This window comes from Stomoxys calcitrans, chromosome 2 (genome assembly GCF_963082655.1).
Source record: "Stomoxys calcitrans chromosome 2, idStoCalc2.1, whole genome shotgun sequence".
NCBI classification, from domain to species: domain Eukaryota; kingdom Metazoa; phylum Arthropoda; class Insecta; order Diptera; family Muscidae; genus Stomoxys; species Stomoxys calcitrans.
Window position 1 is genome coordinate 74,228,931 of NC_081553.1, and position 14,788 is coordinate 74,243,718.

At 37.3% G+C, this 14,788-nt stretch overlaps 1 protein-coding gene across 1 annotated transcript in view; it reads left to right on the plus strand.

Annotated features, from left to right (window-relative positions):
- Positions 1–13,412, plus strand: part of LOC106081324 (extracellular serine/threonine protein CG31145) — a 295,459-nt gene extending 282,047 nt beyond the window's left edge. The window contains exons 10-11 of the mRNA XM_059361506.1: positions 5,997–6,137; positions 13,064–13,412. Coding sequence (XP_059217489.1) covers positions 5,997–6,137; positions 13,064–13,262 — 340 coding nt within the window. The 3' untranslated portion in view covers positions 13,263–13,412. The remainder of the gene's footprint in view (positions 1–5,996; positions 6,138–13,063) is intronic.
- The last annotated feature ends 1,376 nt before the right edge of the window (positions 13,413–14,788 follow it).

Here is a 14,788-nt window from a genome sequence, read left to right on the forward strand (position 1 = left end):
ACCCCCCTTCGGAACCATCCTGTTCCTTCAAGTTTACTGAGTTTACTGATCTAAAAATTTTAAAGAAAAAATTAATGTTTTTGAACTAAAACACAACTATTGCCATTACTGAAATATATTTATCATGCTGATTGATTAACCCTTTCTAAAAACAATCAAAGCCAAGTAATGTTTGCTGTTCTCTTTGCTTTTCTGAAAAACAAAAAACCATTCGTATCTGCATACTAACCAACATTCATAAAACGATTTTATAGTTACAAGGTGGTGCAAAAAGTGTTGCCCAGCCAAGAAAAACTTTACCGTAATCAATAACTCAAAAAATTGCTACTTCAATTGGTGAAATTTTGGCAACATCAAAGACTTTTGTGTCACCCTATCTTTATATATGCGGCTAATGGAAATACAAACACAAACACACTCACGGATACGTCACAACAATTCCCTTTTCGAGCACTCAACCGTTTGATCGCGGTGCATTAAATTCAACATCATTTTATATCAAATGGGTTTTGTTATGCTAAATTGATTTTGAATGTTTACTAAAGCACACACACACACACACACACATACACCCAGCGAATCCTATACACAGATGCAGTTACAGATACACTCACCCACAAACATATATATGCATATTACTATAACGCCCCCAATGATATCTATATGACTGAGTGGATAGTATCTCTCGTACTTTGTACTCATCCTCCATCCTCCCGGCAAAAGGGAACACCTGATGTTTGCATGGGTGTGCGTGTATGCATTTAAAGTGCCTTTAAGTGGCAATTAGATACTATGCATTTAGGTGTTAAAGGACACTTAGGGCTGCTTTCACCATTATACTTGTCCCGACAATATCATGCATACACCTACACACACCCATACCCATGAATACATTGATGCTTGCCTTACATGTACCTAGACCCGTAGGAGGACAAGTGAGTCTGGCATACATTATTGTGGCATGTCTATCTACTCCCCATGCATGTTTCTTCGTTATATATTGCGATGCGATGCGATTTGGGGAGGTGGCGTTTGTATGGAAATCCGAAAAAGTGTTGCATGAAATGCATGTTTATGATAAGTATCAAGTCGAAATGTATACGCCATGAATAATAATCAATTATGTGCTACCATTTGTCTTCAAGCAGCACTAATCCTTTTTGGGGGTAGATGGAAAAATGGCCAGAAGCATCACATAATGCAAAACGGAGACAATTTGGCAATGCATATGAAAGAATAAAGTGAAAATGTATGTTAACTGATCTTCGAGGTTTTCAAATGGATGGATTAGTAGATATTAACACTTTTCATTGCTTTACCGGCTAAAAGACAAAGTAAAATGTAAAAAGGCGTTAAGTTCGGCCATGGATACCCACCACCTCGGGTATATATTTTTAACACCTTTCGCCATAATCCAGTAAAAAATGCATAATTTATGCCCCCATAGCAGCTATATCGAAATATGGTCCGATTTGGACCAAATTCGGCATTGTTCAATTTTGTAAAACAAAATATTGGTCTTTTTGGGTAGCTATATTCAATTTTACTCCGATCTGAACCATATACGACACGCATATCAAAAAGCCCAACATAAGTAACTGTCCCAAATTTCGGTAAAATCGGACAATAAATGCGTCTTTTATGAGCCCAAGATTTTAAATTGAGAGATTGATCTATATGGCTGCTATATCCAAATCTGGACCGATTTGGGTCAAATTGCAGAAAGATGTTGAGGGGACTAACACAACTCACCGTCCCAAATTTTTTGCAAAATCGGACAATAAATGCGTCTTTTATGGACCCAAGACCTTAAATCGAGAGATCGGTCTATATGGCAGCTATATCCAAATCTGGACCGATCGGGGCCAAATAGAAGAAAGATGGTAACAGGCCCAACGCAACTCACTGTCCCAAATTTCAGCAAAATCGGATAATAAGTGCGCCTTTTATGGACCCAAGACCTTAAATCGGGAGATCTGTCTATATGGTATCTATATCCGAACCTGGACCGATCGGGGCCAAATTGAAGATGAATGTTAACTGGCCTAACACAGCTCACTGTCCCAAATTTCAGCAAAATCGGATAATAAATCTTTCTTTTTCGGGTCTAAGACCCTAAATCGGCGGATCGGTCTATAAGGGGGCTATAGCAAGATATAGTCCGATATAGCCCATCTTCGAACTTAACCTGCTTATGGACCAAAAAGGAATCTGTGCTAAGTTTCAGCTCAATATCTCATTTTTTAAAGACTGTACCGTGATTTCAACCGACAGACAGACGGAAGGACATGGCTAGATCGTTTTAGATTTTTACCACGATCAAGAATATATATACTTTATAGGGTCGAAAATGGATATTTCGATGTGTTGCAAACGGAGTGACACAATGAATATACCTTCGGTGGTGGGTATAAAAATATGAATTTCGTATTAAAAAAAAAATTTTCCTTTTTTTTAGACACTTATTACTGTGCAGTAGTAGGCTAGAGGTTCATGAGTTCAATACTCTGCGGCTCCAAAATTATTAAAATTTGTTTTTATGGGTAATAGTACAGGGTGACAGAGGAAAACCCGAGAGCAGCAGTAAAGCCAACGAGACAAAGCGGCGCGAGCCGAATAAAGAAAACAAAACAACACCAACTGGTTAGATGGTTTCGTTGCCTTGCTTATGGATACATTGTTATTGTTGTTATATGTTGGCTTGCAAAGAGTGTCTTTCAACAAAAAATCTGTACTTTGGGTCGTTGAGATTCAAAATAAATGGTTGCAGGAAAATTAACAAATTTCGTAGTTGTTGTTTCAACCAAATTTGTTGTTTTTCAAAATTATTTTTATCTGTACGCATGCTGATAACCGCATACCAGTGATGGGTCGCGACTGTCCCTAACTCATTTGTCAATTAGTCTCTCCAAAATCTTCAAAATGAAGGATGAAAGGCCTATTGACCTGTAGTCTTTGGTTAGAGAATGGCTCGGTTTTCCCGCTTTCGGGATGATTGTTGATTAAATTTTTTAAGTGTTGTTCTTAGGGCTCAGTATTCTCTAATATCGGATTTTTCAATAAGAGCGCAAAAAAGTTTTTTTTTAAATAAAACAAAAGCGGCTGTGGATATCAATGAATTTCTTCATTTCCGTAAAAGTACGTTCAATGTCTTTATGTATGGATCTCGATTTCTTTTGCACGGCCACCACGGACACGCTTGTAGAAGTCCAGACGCTAAACCCAATGTTCAAGCAAAAATCGGCCAATACTGCTGCGTTCGATATTCCTACGAACTTCATCAACCGTCGCTGGCTTGTTGGCATAGACCCAAGATATATTCATTTTCAGGTAATGGCGGTTGCCCAACAACAAAATATTGAGTGCACTATCTGTCAAAATAGGCATAGACCCATGACATAATTACCAGGTAGTGTACCATAATCAGCTGAGTAAAATATTTTCTCGCGAAGTGCACGAGTTTTACACACAAACAACGAAAAATGGCGCTAACTAGTTACATATACAAAATCAGAGTTGCACTTATCACTGATTTTGACAGATAGTGTACACAATATTTTGTTGTTGGGCAACTGCCACTACCTGTAAATGAATATATCTTGCATAGACCATAGACTTGACGTAGCCCCACAGGAAATAGTCGAACGGCGTCAAATCGTACTACGGAGGCTATTTCGTGAGATAACACGTTCTTCAAACTCGGTTTCCAATAAATTGATTGTGACATTCGGTGTGTGGTATGTTGCGCCGTCCTGTTGGAACCACATAACCTCCAAGTCCATATCATCCAATTGGGGAAAATATTCTGTTATCTTTGAATGGAATCGACTCTCATTCACAGTAACGTGTCGGTCTTGATCATCAAGGAAGAAGTACGCCCCACGGAGTACGTGTGTATTGCTGTCTGACTAATGACGCATATTTTGCTTATTGACAAGCCATTCTGCTAAAAATGAGCCTCATCGCTTGAGATAACTTTTTGGTGAAAACGATCCAGTGACTCCCAATTTCGGTAGTAAATTTTAACAATTTTGACTCCTTTTTGGCTTGTATATCTTTCCATAATGAAATGGCAAAGTTTACTGAAGAGAAATATCAAAAGAGCGGCAAAAAATATGGCGTCATTTGCTGTCTACTTGGTAGCGTCCCTGAAAAATATCCTGTATTTAGATGGGTAATCCTTTCATGCCCTTCAATGTGGAGGAAGGTTTTCAGCTATGACGAACATGGGAGATATTTATCCAATATCCTTGTACATTTTGGAATAACTAATTAGAATTTAATTGTAGTGAATTGCTAAACGGCATGCATGTCTGCCTATGATGCTGAACGCCTGGGTTCGATTCCTGGCGATAACATCAGAAAAAATTTTCAGCGGTGGTTATCCCCTCCTAATGCTGGCGATATTTGTGAGGTAATATGCCATGTTACAACTTCTCCCCAAAGATGTGTCGCATTGCGGCACGCCTGTGGGACTCGGCTATAAAAAAGAGGCCCCTTATCATTGAACTTCAACGTGAATCGGGCAGCACTCATTGATATGTTAGAAGTTTGCCCCAGTTCCTTAGTGAAATGTTCATGGCTCACCTGATCACTGGTGAATATCTTAGAAATCGGTTCAGATTTAGATAAAGATGCATCTCCGGATTTTCACTTTAAGGGGCTTCGCACACGCATTTATAAGTCTATCTTCTCAAAATTCATATAAATTTATGTAAATATGTTCAAATGAGATGAACCTTGAAGAACTAACAGATAACGGCACTTAGGTGGAGACACAGTAGCAGAAATGAACCAATTTAGGGGAATGGTATTGAAAACTATTAAGGATTTTGTAAGTAGCACGGAATTCCTAACTTAAAATTTTCTTTTTAGAGATAACTTTGTAGTTTTTAGAGCGCCCAACAAGCCGATTACTGCTTAGGGGCGGATTAATATCTGCACCCTCTTTTCAACCTAACCTAACCTATACAAGTTCTTCATTTAAAATTTTAACAAATTATAATTACGACGACTTATCAGGCATATCCCCTGTACTGTAGGGCATGAAAAGGTCGGCTTTGCTCGACTTTAGCCCATCCTTACATATTCCTTTTATTTTTAACAATATCAGCCCTAAAAATAGCCTCCAAGTTGTGTTAACATTTTAAAGGTTACATTTTAAATTTCTATACCAATCGCCAGCCCCAAACAAATTTTTTTTGGAAAACTGACATGGCTGTGACATAGTTACACATTTTGTTGGTGAATGGCATTTTGTGTTTTCATCAATTTTAAATGAGCTCTATCAATTCATCCACCCTCACTCAAAAGAACTAAACTTCAGCCATTGTATCTATTTTGCCTTCCGCATTTAATTCCTATCAGCTTAACTTTTTGGCCTCAGTCATAAAATGGCAAAATACAATTTTTTTCTTTCATTTTCGGTTTTTTTTTTATTCTAAATCATTCCATTAGGCTTAACTAGAAAATGTTCTATAACAAAAATCGAGCGGATAAATAAAATCCTAAATGAAAATAGTACAACAAACGATTGGAAATACTCCACATCATCAATGAGCTAAAGTTTGATGGAGGGGAGAAAATAAAAACAAAATAGTCCCAATACAATGAGTTTAAAAGGCAATTGAACTAAATCTGTAATAAGAAAAAATGCTCGCGCTTCAAAACTACTGGGAAATAGATTTGAAATCAATACGCTACAGCTCCTTCGGATCACATGCCAAGGCAAACAGCAATTGCCAAATGGCAAATAAAACTTTAACAATTTCAAGGCAAATATAAATTCATGATTGAGTTTTAAGTTCAACTGTGTTTTTTTCTTCAACACAAAAAATCAAAAAAAAAAATTTCATTTCAATGTCACAGGCTGTCGTTGGGGTGCATGAAGTGGTAGTAATTTATATGAAATATTTTCATGATATGTTTGCCTTTTTTGTTTATAACTCAAACATTACTGATGTGTGTTTATTTTTCTCCTTTTTTTTCCTTTTCAGAATATATGGCAATGATACTTTCACATTACACTTGGATCATGGTCGTGGATTTGGTAAGCCATTCCATGATGATTTGACAATATTGGCTCCCATGTTACAGTGCTGTATGGTGCGGAAATCCACTGTCAAAAAATTGCTGGAGTAAGTATAATTGAAATTAAAGAGAAATAAATTACAGGACGATTTTAATTTCAAGGAAAAAAATCCAACAACTAAAAGCAACCATTGTATATCATGAGGTCGAACTTCACAAGAATAGATTTTGTATGTCAAACAAATTTTGCCCATGAACATAGGAACACTAAGGAACAGGGGCAAACTTCTCACCTATCAATGAGTGCAGTCCGATTCCGAACGGTGTGCTCTTTGGAGAGAAGTTTCACATGGCATATTACCTCACAATCGTGCCAGCATTAGGAGGGGAAAACCACCGCTGAAAATTTTTTCTGATGGTCTCGCCAGGATTCGAACCCAGCCGTTCAGCGTCATAGGCGGACAAGCTAACCTCTGCGCTACGGTGGCCTCCGATGTCTGCTTATGAGGGTGGGTCAATTTTTTAATCGACAAAGCGGTTATCAAGATCGGAATCTACAACGATAAGAAAATTTTCCAACAAAACCTTGGGTTCTAAAATCAAAATCCAGCTTCCGGGTTTTAGCGACAAAGTCCGTCCTTCCGGTGGACGTTTATCTAAATCTGAAACGATTTTGACGAAATTTAGCACAGACTTTCAGATGGGTAATGGCATATTCAATAACAAATTTCAAGCAAATCGCTTGATAACTGTCACTACATACTTATATGTGGAAATGAGGCGATATAGGGTTGCCCAAAAAGTAATTGCGGATTTTTTAAAGGAAAGTAATTGCATTTTTAATAAAACTTAGAATGAACTTTAATCAAATATACTTTTTTACACTTTTTTTCTAAATCAAGCTAAAAGTAAAAACTGACGGAAGAAAGAATGCAATTACAGAGTCACAAGCTGTGAAAAAATTTGTCAACGCCGACTATATGAAAAATCCGCAATTACTTTTTGGGCAACCCAATATATGGGAGCTACATCTAAATCTTAACCGCTTTTTACCAAAATTCATAGACTCAAGAAGTAAGAGCGTGCTAAGTTCGGCCGGGCCGAATCTTATATACCCTCCACAATGGATCGCATTTGTCGAGCTCGTGCCACGGTATCTCTTTTAAGGCTAACAAAGGATAAAAGAAAAGAATTGCTGTGTTATTGGAGCAACATCAAGTTATGGCTCATTTCGGACCATAATTGAACTGAATATTGGAGACCATAGTAGAAGTCATTTTCAGTCAAATCTAGTAAGACTTGCGCACTTTAAGAGCTGAAGATCTATTGGGTTGCCCAAAAAGTAATTGCGGATTTTTTAAAAGAAAGTAAATGCATTTTTAATAAAACTTAGAATGAACTTTAATCAAATATAATTTTTTTACACTTTTTTTCTAAAGCAAGCTAAAAGTAACAGCTGATAACTGACAGAAGAAAGAATGCAATTACAGAGTCACAAGCTGTGAAAAAATTTGTCAACGCCGACTATATGAAAAATCCGCAATTACTTTTTGGGCAACCCAATAAAATAGGGAGTTCGGTTTATAGGGGAGCTGTATTAGGCTATAAACAGATTCATGCCATATTCGACACGCATGTTAAAGGTCATGAGAGAAGCCGTTGTACAAAACTTCACCTAAATCGGAAAATAATTGCGCCCTCTAGTGGCTCAAGAAATTAAGACCTCAGATCGGTTAATATGGCAGCTATATCAGGTTATGGACCGATTTGAACCATTCTTAATACAATTGTTGGAAATCATAACAAAACACGTCATGCAATATTTTAGCCAAATCGGATAATAATTGCGTCCTCTAGTGGCTCAAGAAGTCAAGACCCCAGATCGGATTATATGGCATCTATATCACGTTATGAACCGATTTGAACTATTCCTAGCACAGTTGTTGAAAGTCATAACAAAACACGTCAAGCAAAATTTCATCCAAATCGGATAATAATTACGTCCTCTAGTGGCTCAAGAAGTCAAGACCCCAGATCGGTTTATATAGCAGCTATATCAGGTTATGAACCGATTTGAACTATTCTTAGCACAGTTGTTGAAAGTCATAGCAAAACACCGCATGCCAAATTTTTAGCCAAATAGGATAGGAGTTGCGCCCTCTAGACGCTCAAGAAGTCAAGACCTCACATAGGTTTATATGACAGCTATATCAGGTTATAAACCGATTCCAACCATACTCAGCACAGTTGTTGGAGGTCTAAAAAAACACCTCATGCAAAATTTCAGCTAAATGGGATAAGAATTGTGCCCTCTAGCGGCTCAAGAAGTCAAGATCCCAAATCGGTTTATATGACAGCTATATCAAAACGTGGACCGATATAGCCCATTTACAATCCCAGCCGAGTGGCTAGCTTTACCCCTTCGAAAATGATCGTGCTTTCGACAGACAGTCGGACGGACATGGCTAATTCGACCTAAAATATCATGACGATCAAGAATATATACACTTTATGAGGTCTGAGACGAATATTTCGAGGAGTTACAAACAGAATGACGAAATTAGTATACCCCCATCCTATGATGGAGGGTATAAAAAGTGATGTGTGGAAAATTTTGTGAAGATTGGATAACAAATGTGGCCTCCATCTTTATTAACAGAAAGACAGTCGGACAAACGATGCGAACAGAAAACAAGGACAGACGGATGTAGACAAGGGTACTTCACCCGTTTCGTCTGGGTGTAGATGATTAAATAGTTATTGACGGGGTTTGTGGTTAAGGTCACAAGCTCTATTTTGATTTTAGACCCATGTGTTCTTGGGCAAATTTTCTTAGAATCCCTCGTAGATTCCGATTTTGATAACCGCTTTGATTTATTTAAGACCCACCCTACTACCTATCCTTGCCTTTCGTTTGGGTCATGGACACATCATACTAAAGTGTGGGGATCGTAACTACCCAACTAACAATATGATACGACTTTGTCCGACTTCCGACATATATGCAGACAATTCTTACCAAATCCGGAAAGAAATCGGTTCTGTAAGGCTGTTGGAGGGATGTTTTGTTTGGTTCCTTTTTATACCCACCACCGAAAGATGGGGGTATATTAATTTTGTTATTCCGTTTACAACACATCGAAATATCCATTTCCGACCCTATAAAGTATATATATTCTTGATCAGCGTAAAAATTCAAGACGATCTAGCCATGTCCGTCCGTCTGTGCGTCGGTCTGTTGAAATCACGCTACAGTCTTTAAAAATAGAGATATTGACCTGAAACTTTGTACAGATTCTTTTTTTTTTTTTTGTCCATAAACAGGTTAAGTTCGAAGATGGGCTATATCGGACTATATCTTCATGTAGCCTCCATATAGACCGATCCGCCGTTTTAGGGTCTTTGGCCTATAGAAGCCGCAATTATTATCCGAGTTCGCTAAAATTTGGAATAGTGAATTGTTTTAAGCCTTCTGACATTGAACACAAATATGGTTCAAATTGGACTATATTTAGATATAGCTGCCATATAGACCGATCTGCAGATTAAGGGTCTTAAGCCCGTAAGAGCTGCATGTATTACCCAATTTGGTGAAACTTGAAACAGAGAGTTATTTTAAGCTTTCCGTCATCACACCGAAACATGGTCCAAATCGGTCATTATTCAAACATAACCATATATACCGATCTGGTGATTAATGGTCATAGGCCCATAGAAGCTACATTTATTACTCGATTTCGCTGGAATTTGTCACAGAAACTTGTAAGAAACCTCCCGTCATCCGACCAGCATTTGGTTCAGATCGGACTTTATTTAGATATAACTGTCTGCCGATTAAGCGTTTTGAGCCCATAAGAACTGCATTTATTACTCGAATTTGCTGAAACTTGAATCAGTGAACTATTTTAAGCCTTCCGTCATCACACCTAAATATGTTCCAGATCGGTCTTAATTCAGATATAGCTGCAATATAGACCGATCTGCCGATTAAGAGTCTAAGGCCCATAAAAACTACATTTATTATCCGATTTCGCTGGAATTTGGCACAGTAACCTAAATATGGTCCAAATCTGTCTTGATTCGGATATAGCTGCCATATAGACCGATTTGCCGATTAAGGGTTTAAAGCCCACAAAAGCTACATTTATTACCCGATTTCGCTGGAATTTTGCACAATGACTTTTATGAAACCTCCCGTCATCCGACCAGCATATGGTTCAGATCGGACTATATTTAATAGATATAGCTATCATATACACAGAATATAGGGTCTTAAACCCATAAAAGCCGCAATCTTTTATCCGATTGGGCGAAACTTCCCCCTTACCACAATTTTCAAAAACACCAAATCACGGAGATGAATGCACCGATTTAAGCAAAAAAATTGTATGCCGCCTTATGGTCACCCAGAAACACAAAATTGCTTAAAAATTTGGTGTCGAATAACCTGGCGGGGACGCCACACCAAAAAACCCATCCAAACGGATATTTTTGCTGCTTGGGACTAATGAGTATCAAATAAAAGGTATTTAAGGGTAGAGCACAACTGCGCCACACCCAAAAAAAAAAAAAAACAAAACATACCAAAAATGACATATACACCAATTGGGGCAGTAGGTGTAACAAATGATAGATAATTGGAAGTAGAGTATGAATCTGGTATAAGAATTTGGTCCAATGTGCCTACGGGACCTCCCCAATTCCAAAACCCCCCAAAACGGCCATAAATGACCAAAATCAAAGAATGGTTGTCAAATAAAAGAACTTCAGGAGTAGACTATGAATCTGGTATACAATCTTAGAACAAAAAATCTGGGGACAGCCCACCCAATAAATTTCCTTCAATACGACATATAATCCGATCGCGCCAATATGGGATTTAAATGGAAGGTCAACGACAGTAGAATACAAATCTGATCTCTGGACCTCTTCACAATATTTAAAAACCCTAAATCTCGAAGATGGGTAAACCGATTTAGGCAAAATTTTGATAACTCAAAAACTTGTGGTAACTCAGAAACACAAAATTGGTATAAAACTTGGGAGTCAAATAATCTGGGTGGTAATGCGCCACCCCAAAACCCACCCAAACGGATATGTTTGCCGATTGGAACAATATGGATATTAAATGAAGGATATTTAAGAGTAAAGTGCGAACTTGTATATCATTTAGCATCTTTGCCAATATGGATATCAAATAAAATTGAAATAATGAAACTAAAATTCAAATCTGATATTCATATTTATTCCTTGGTATCTGAGGGGTCTCCGCACCCCTAAAGAATGAAAGGTATTTAAAAGTATAGTGGATCCTATGGGTATAAATTAAAAGTTTATGGAAATAAAGCACAACTCTCATATCAAATGTTTGGTCCAAAGGTTTTTTGGGGACCACCCCATCCCAAACAACCCCCAAAGCGGGCATATATGTCCACTGACATAAAATAGACATGCAACAAAGTGTCTTAGGAAGAAGAATACAGGATAAAATCGGACTTGAATGAAATCTCTTTGACAGGAGAGTGTGCATTTGTGTTCAAATTAGGCATCAAACGCTTTAGCAGGACATTTATATCGCTACAATAAGGGACTCAAGCTAAGGTCTTTGACAAGTGTCTGACATAGAACGAATATAGGTTCTTAATCCGAAAAAAAAGCGGTTTTGTGTCCCAATTTCGCTGAAACTGTGACTTATATAAGAATTGGCGGGAACTGCATGAAATATTGGGTTGCCCAAAAAGTAATTGCGGATTTTTCATATAGTCGGCGTTGACAAATTTTTTCACAGCTTGTGACTCTATAATTGCATTCTTTCTTCTTTCAGTTATCAGCTGTTACTTTTAGCTTGCTTTAGAAAAAATGTGTCAAAAAAGTATATTTGATTAAAGTGCATTCAAAGTTTTATTAAACATGCATTTACTTTCTTTTAAAAAATCCGCAATTACTTTTTGGGCAACCCAATACGAGCCAGACCATTTGCATATTACTATGGATGTGGTAGTGGAGTGGTTATAAAAGTGGATGGTTCATTTATCCATCGTGGTGGGTATCCAAAGTTCGGCACGTCCGAACTGAACACGTTTTTACTTGTTTTAGATCTACAGATTCCAAGCCTGCCGTAGTGCATCTTTTAGTAAGTATGTTATTAATAAACTTTCTTACAGTGGTGTTGATGCCTAGAAACTACAGCTCCTTCATGATTGACGTCAGTTGTACATTTTTGAAAGCACCTTCAATGTCAAGTCGCAGTGCCTAAACTGCCTATTTCTATTAAAGGGTGATTTTTTTGAGGTTAGGATTTTCATGCATTAGTATTTGACAGATCACGTGGGATTTCAGACATGGTGTCAAAGAGAAAGATGCTCAGTATGCTTTGACATTTCATCATGAATAGACTTACTAACGAGCAACGCTTGCAAATCATTGAATTTTATTACCAAAATCAGTGTTCGGTTCGAAATGTGTTCATTCACCGTAACGTTGCGTCCAACAGCATCTTTGAAAAAATACGGTCCAATGATTCCACCAGCGTACAAACCACACCAAACAGTGCATTTTTCGGGATGCATAGGCAGTTCTTGAACGGCTTCTGGTTGCTCTTCACTCCAAATGCGGCAATTTTGCTTATTTACGTAGCCATTCAACCAGAAATGAGCCTCATCGCTGAACAAAATTTGTCGATTCACTGAAAATGGTTTCACTGAAAATTATTCACTGAAAATGATTTGCAAGCGTTGCTCGTTAGTAAGTCTATTCATGATGAAATGTCAAAGCATACTGAGCATCTTTCTCTTTGACACCATGTCTGAAATCCCACGTGATCTGTCAAATACTAATGCATGAAAATCATAACCTCAAAAAAATCACCCTTTACAAGAGTCTGTGGGAGAGAAGTGAGCTCTTTGGCCTTTTGGTTCATAGTGTCTATTTTTGAACCACTGTGCATAACATTTTCTAATACTCGTCTAAAAAAGCATCAAAATTGTTTACCAATTTATAAAATGTAATCCTTCCCTCTATTTTCTATTTTCAGTTTCCACAATGGACCACGACCATTGTCACAAGTAATGCGTGAAACAATGTTGGTGGATCCCGTTAGTCCTGTTCTGTGGGAGCCCCATCTAGAGGCATTAGATCGAAGGGTGGGCATTATACTGCAAGGCGTAAGGGATTGTGTGAAAAAGAATCCTCCCGAAGAAGTTGATGGTTCAGAGGATAATGTATCATCATAGCGTTAGATAATAATTAGACAAAACAAACCAAACGTAGAACGTAAGACTACTAACCTAAATAGAGTTAAAGCCAGGAAAAACAAAAACAAACGAAAAAATTATCCCCTCGCCCATAAAAAGAGAAAAATGTTAAAAATGTTTTTGTTGAAAGTAAGAAAAATTAAACTTGAACTTTGTTAGTCTACTATATACAGCGGTCAAAAAAAGTATTCATCATTAGCAAAATTGATAATAAATTCACTTATTTTGGGTAATTGAAGAAAATTTAAAGTAAACAAATAATGCAGTTTTATGCAATAGTTTATTTTTCGTAATATGTTTTAAAATAAATTCAAAAAATAAATTTAATTAGCGCAAAAAAATGCAATTTTATATAATAACACCAAAAACAGAACAAAAAAAGTATTCATCATTGATGTGCTATCATCAAAGTCAAATTCAAATATTATTTGGGAATCCCCCTTTTCTGTTTTATTTAGTAAAGGAGGCTTTGCCCTTGACAGCAAATATTTAATTTCATTGAAAATATAGTTTTTGTCAAAATGGGTCGTAAGCAAAACGAGGTTTCTGATGAGGTAAAAGTTTTGATAATAAAACACCACAGGAATGGTTTAACTCAAAAAACTATCAGTGAAATATTAAATAGACCACGATCTACTATACAATCCATCATCAGAAAGTGGACAGAAACGAAAACTGTTGACAATAAACCAAGATCTGGCCGACCAAAAGCACTTTCAGTTGGAGATGTGCGTTGGCTAGTGCGGCAAGTTCAGAAAACTCCGAAGACAAATGCGACCATTCTTCATAAAAACACTATGGAATATTTAGGGAAGGAAGTTACTACACAAACAATTCGAAATACACTCAAAAGGCATAGTTACAGAGGAAGAACTGCACGTAAGAAGCCCTTTATAAATAAAATAAACCGAGTGAAAAGGCTAAACTTCGCAAAAATGTATGTAAAACAGCCCGAATCATTTTGGAAAACAGTCATTTTTGCAGACGAGAGCAAGTTTAATCTTTTTGGGTGCGATGGAAAGGTCATAGTGTACAGAAAACCAAATACAGAGCTTGAAGAACGAAACACAGTTGCTACTGTAAAACAAGGTGGAGGTGGTTTAATGGTTTGGGGGTGTATGGCGGCTTCAGGAGCGGGAAATCTTGAAATTATTAATGGAGTAATGGATCATAAGTATTACATTGACATTTTAAAGAGGAATTTAAAAGATAGTGCTGTTAAACTTGGGCTTGGTAATAACTTTCAATATTATCAAGATAATGACCCCAAACATTCTGCTTTAAATACCAAGATGTGGATGCTGTATAACTGCCCCAAAGTCATTAAAACTCCTCCTCAAAGTCCCGACTTGAACCCAATTGAACATCTTTGGGAACATCTCGAACGCAAATTGAGAACGCGCAATTTTTCGAGCAAGAGTCAAATGCAACAGGTGATAATGGAGGAATGGACTAATATAGACCAAAATATAACCGCTAAATTAGTCCAATCGATGTCAAACCGT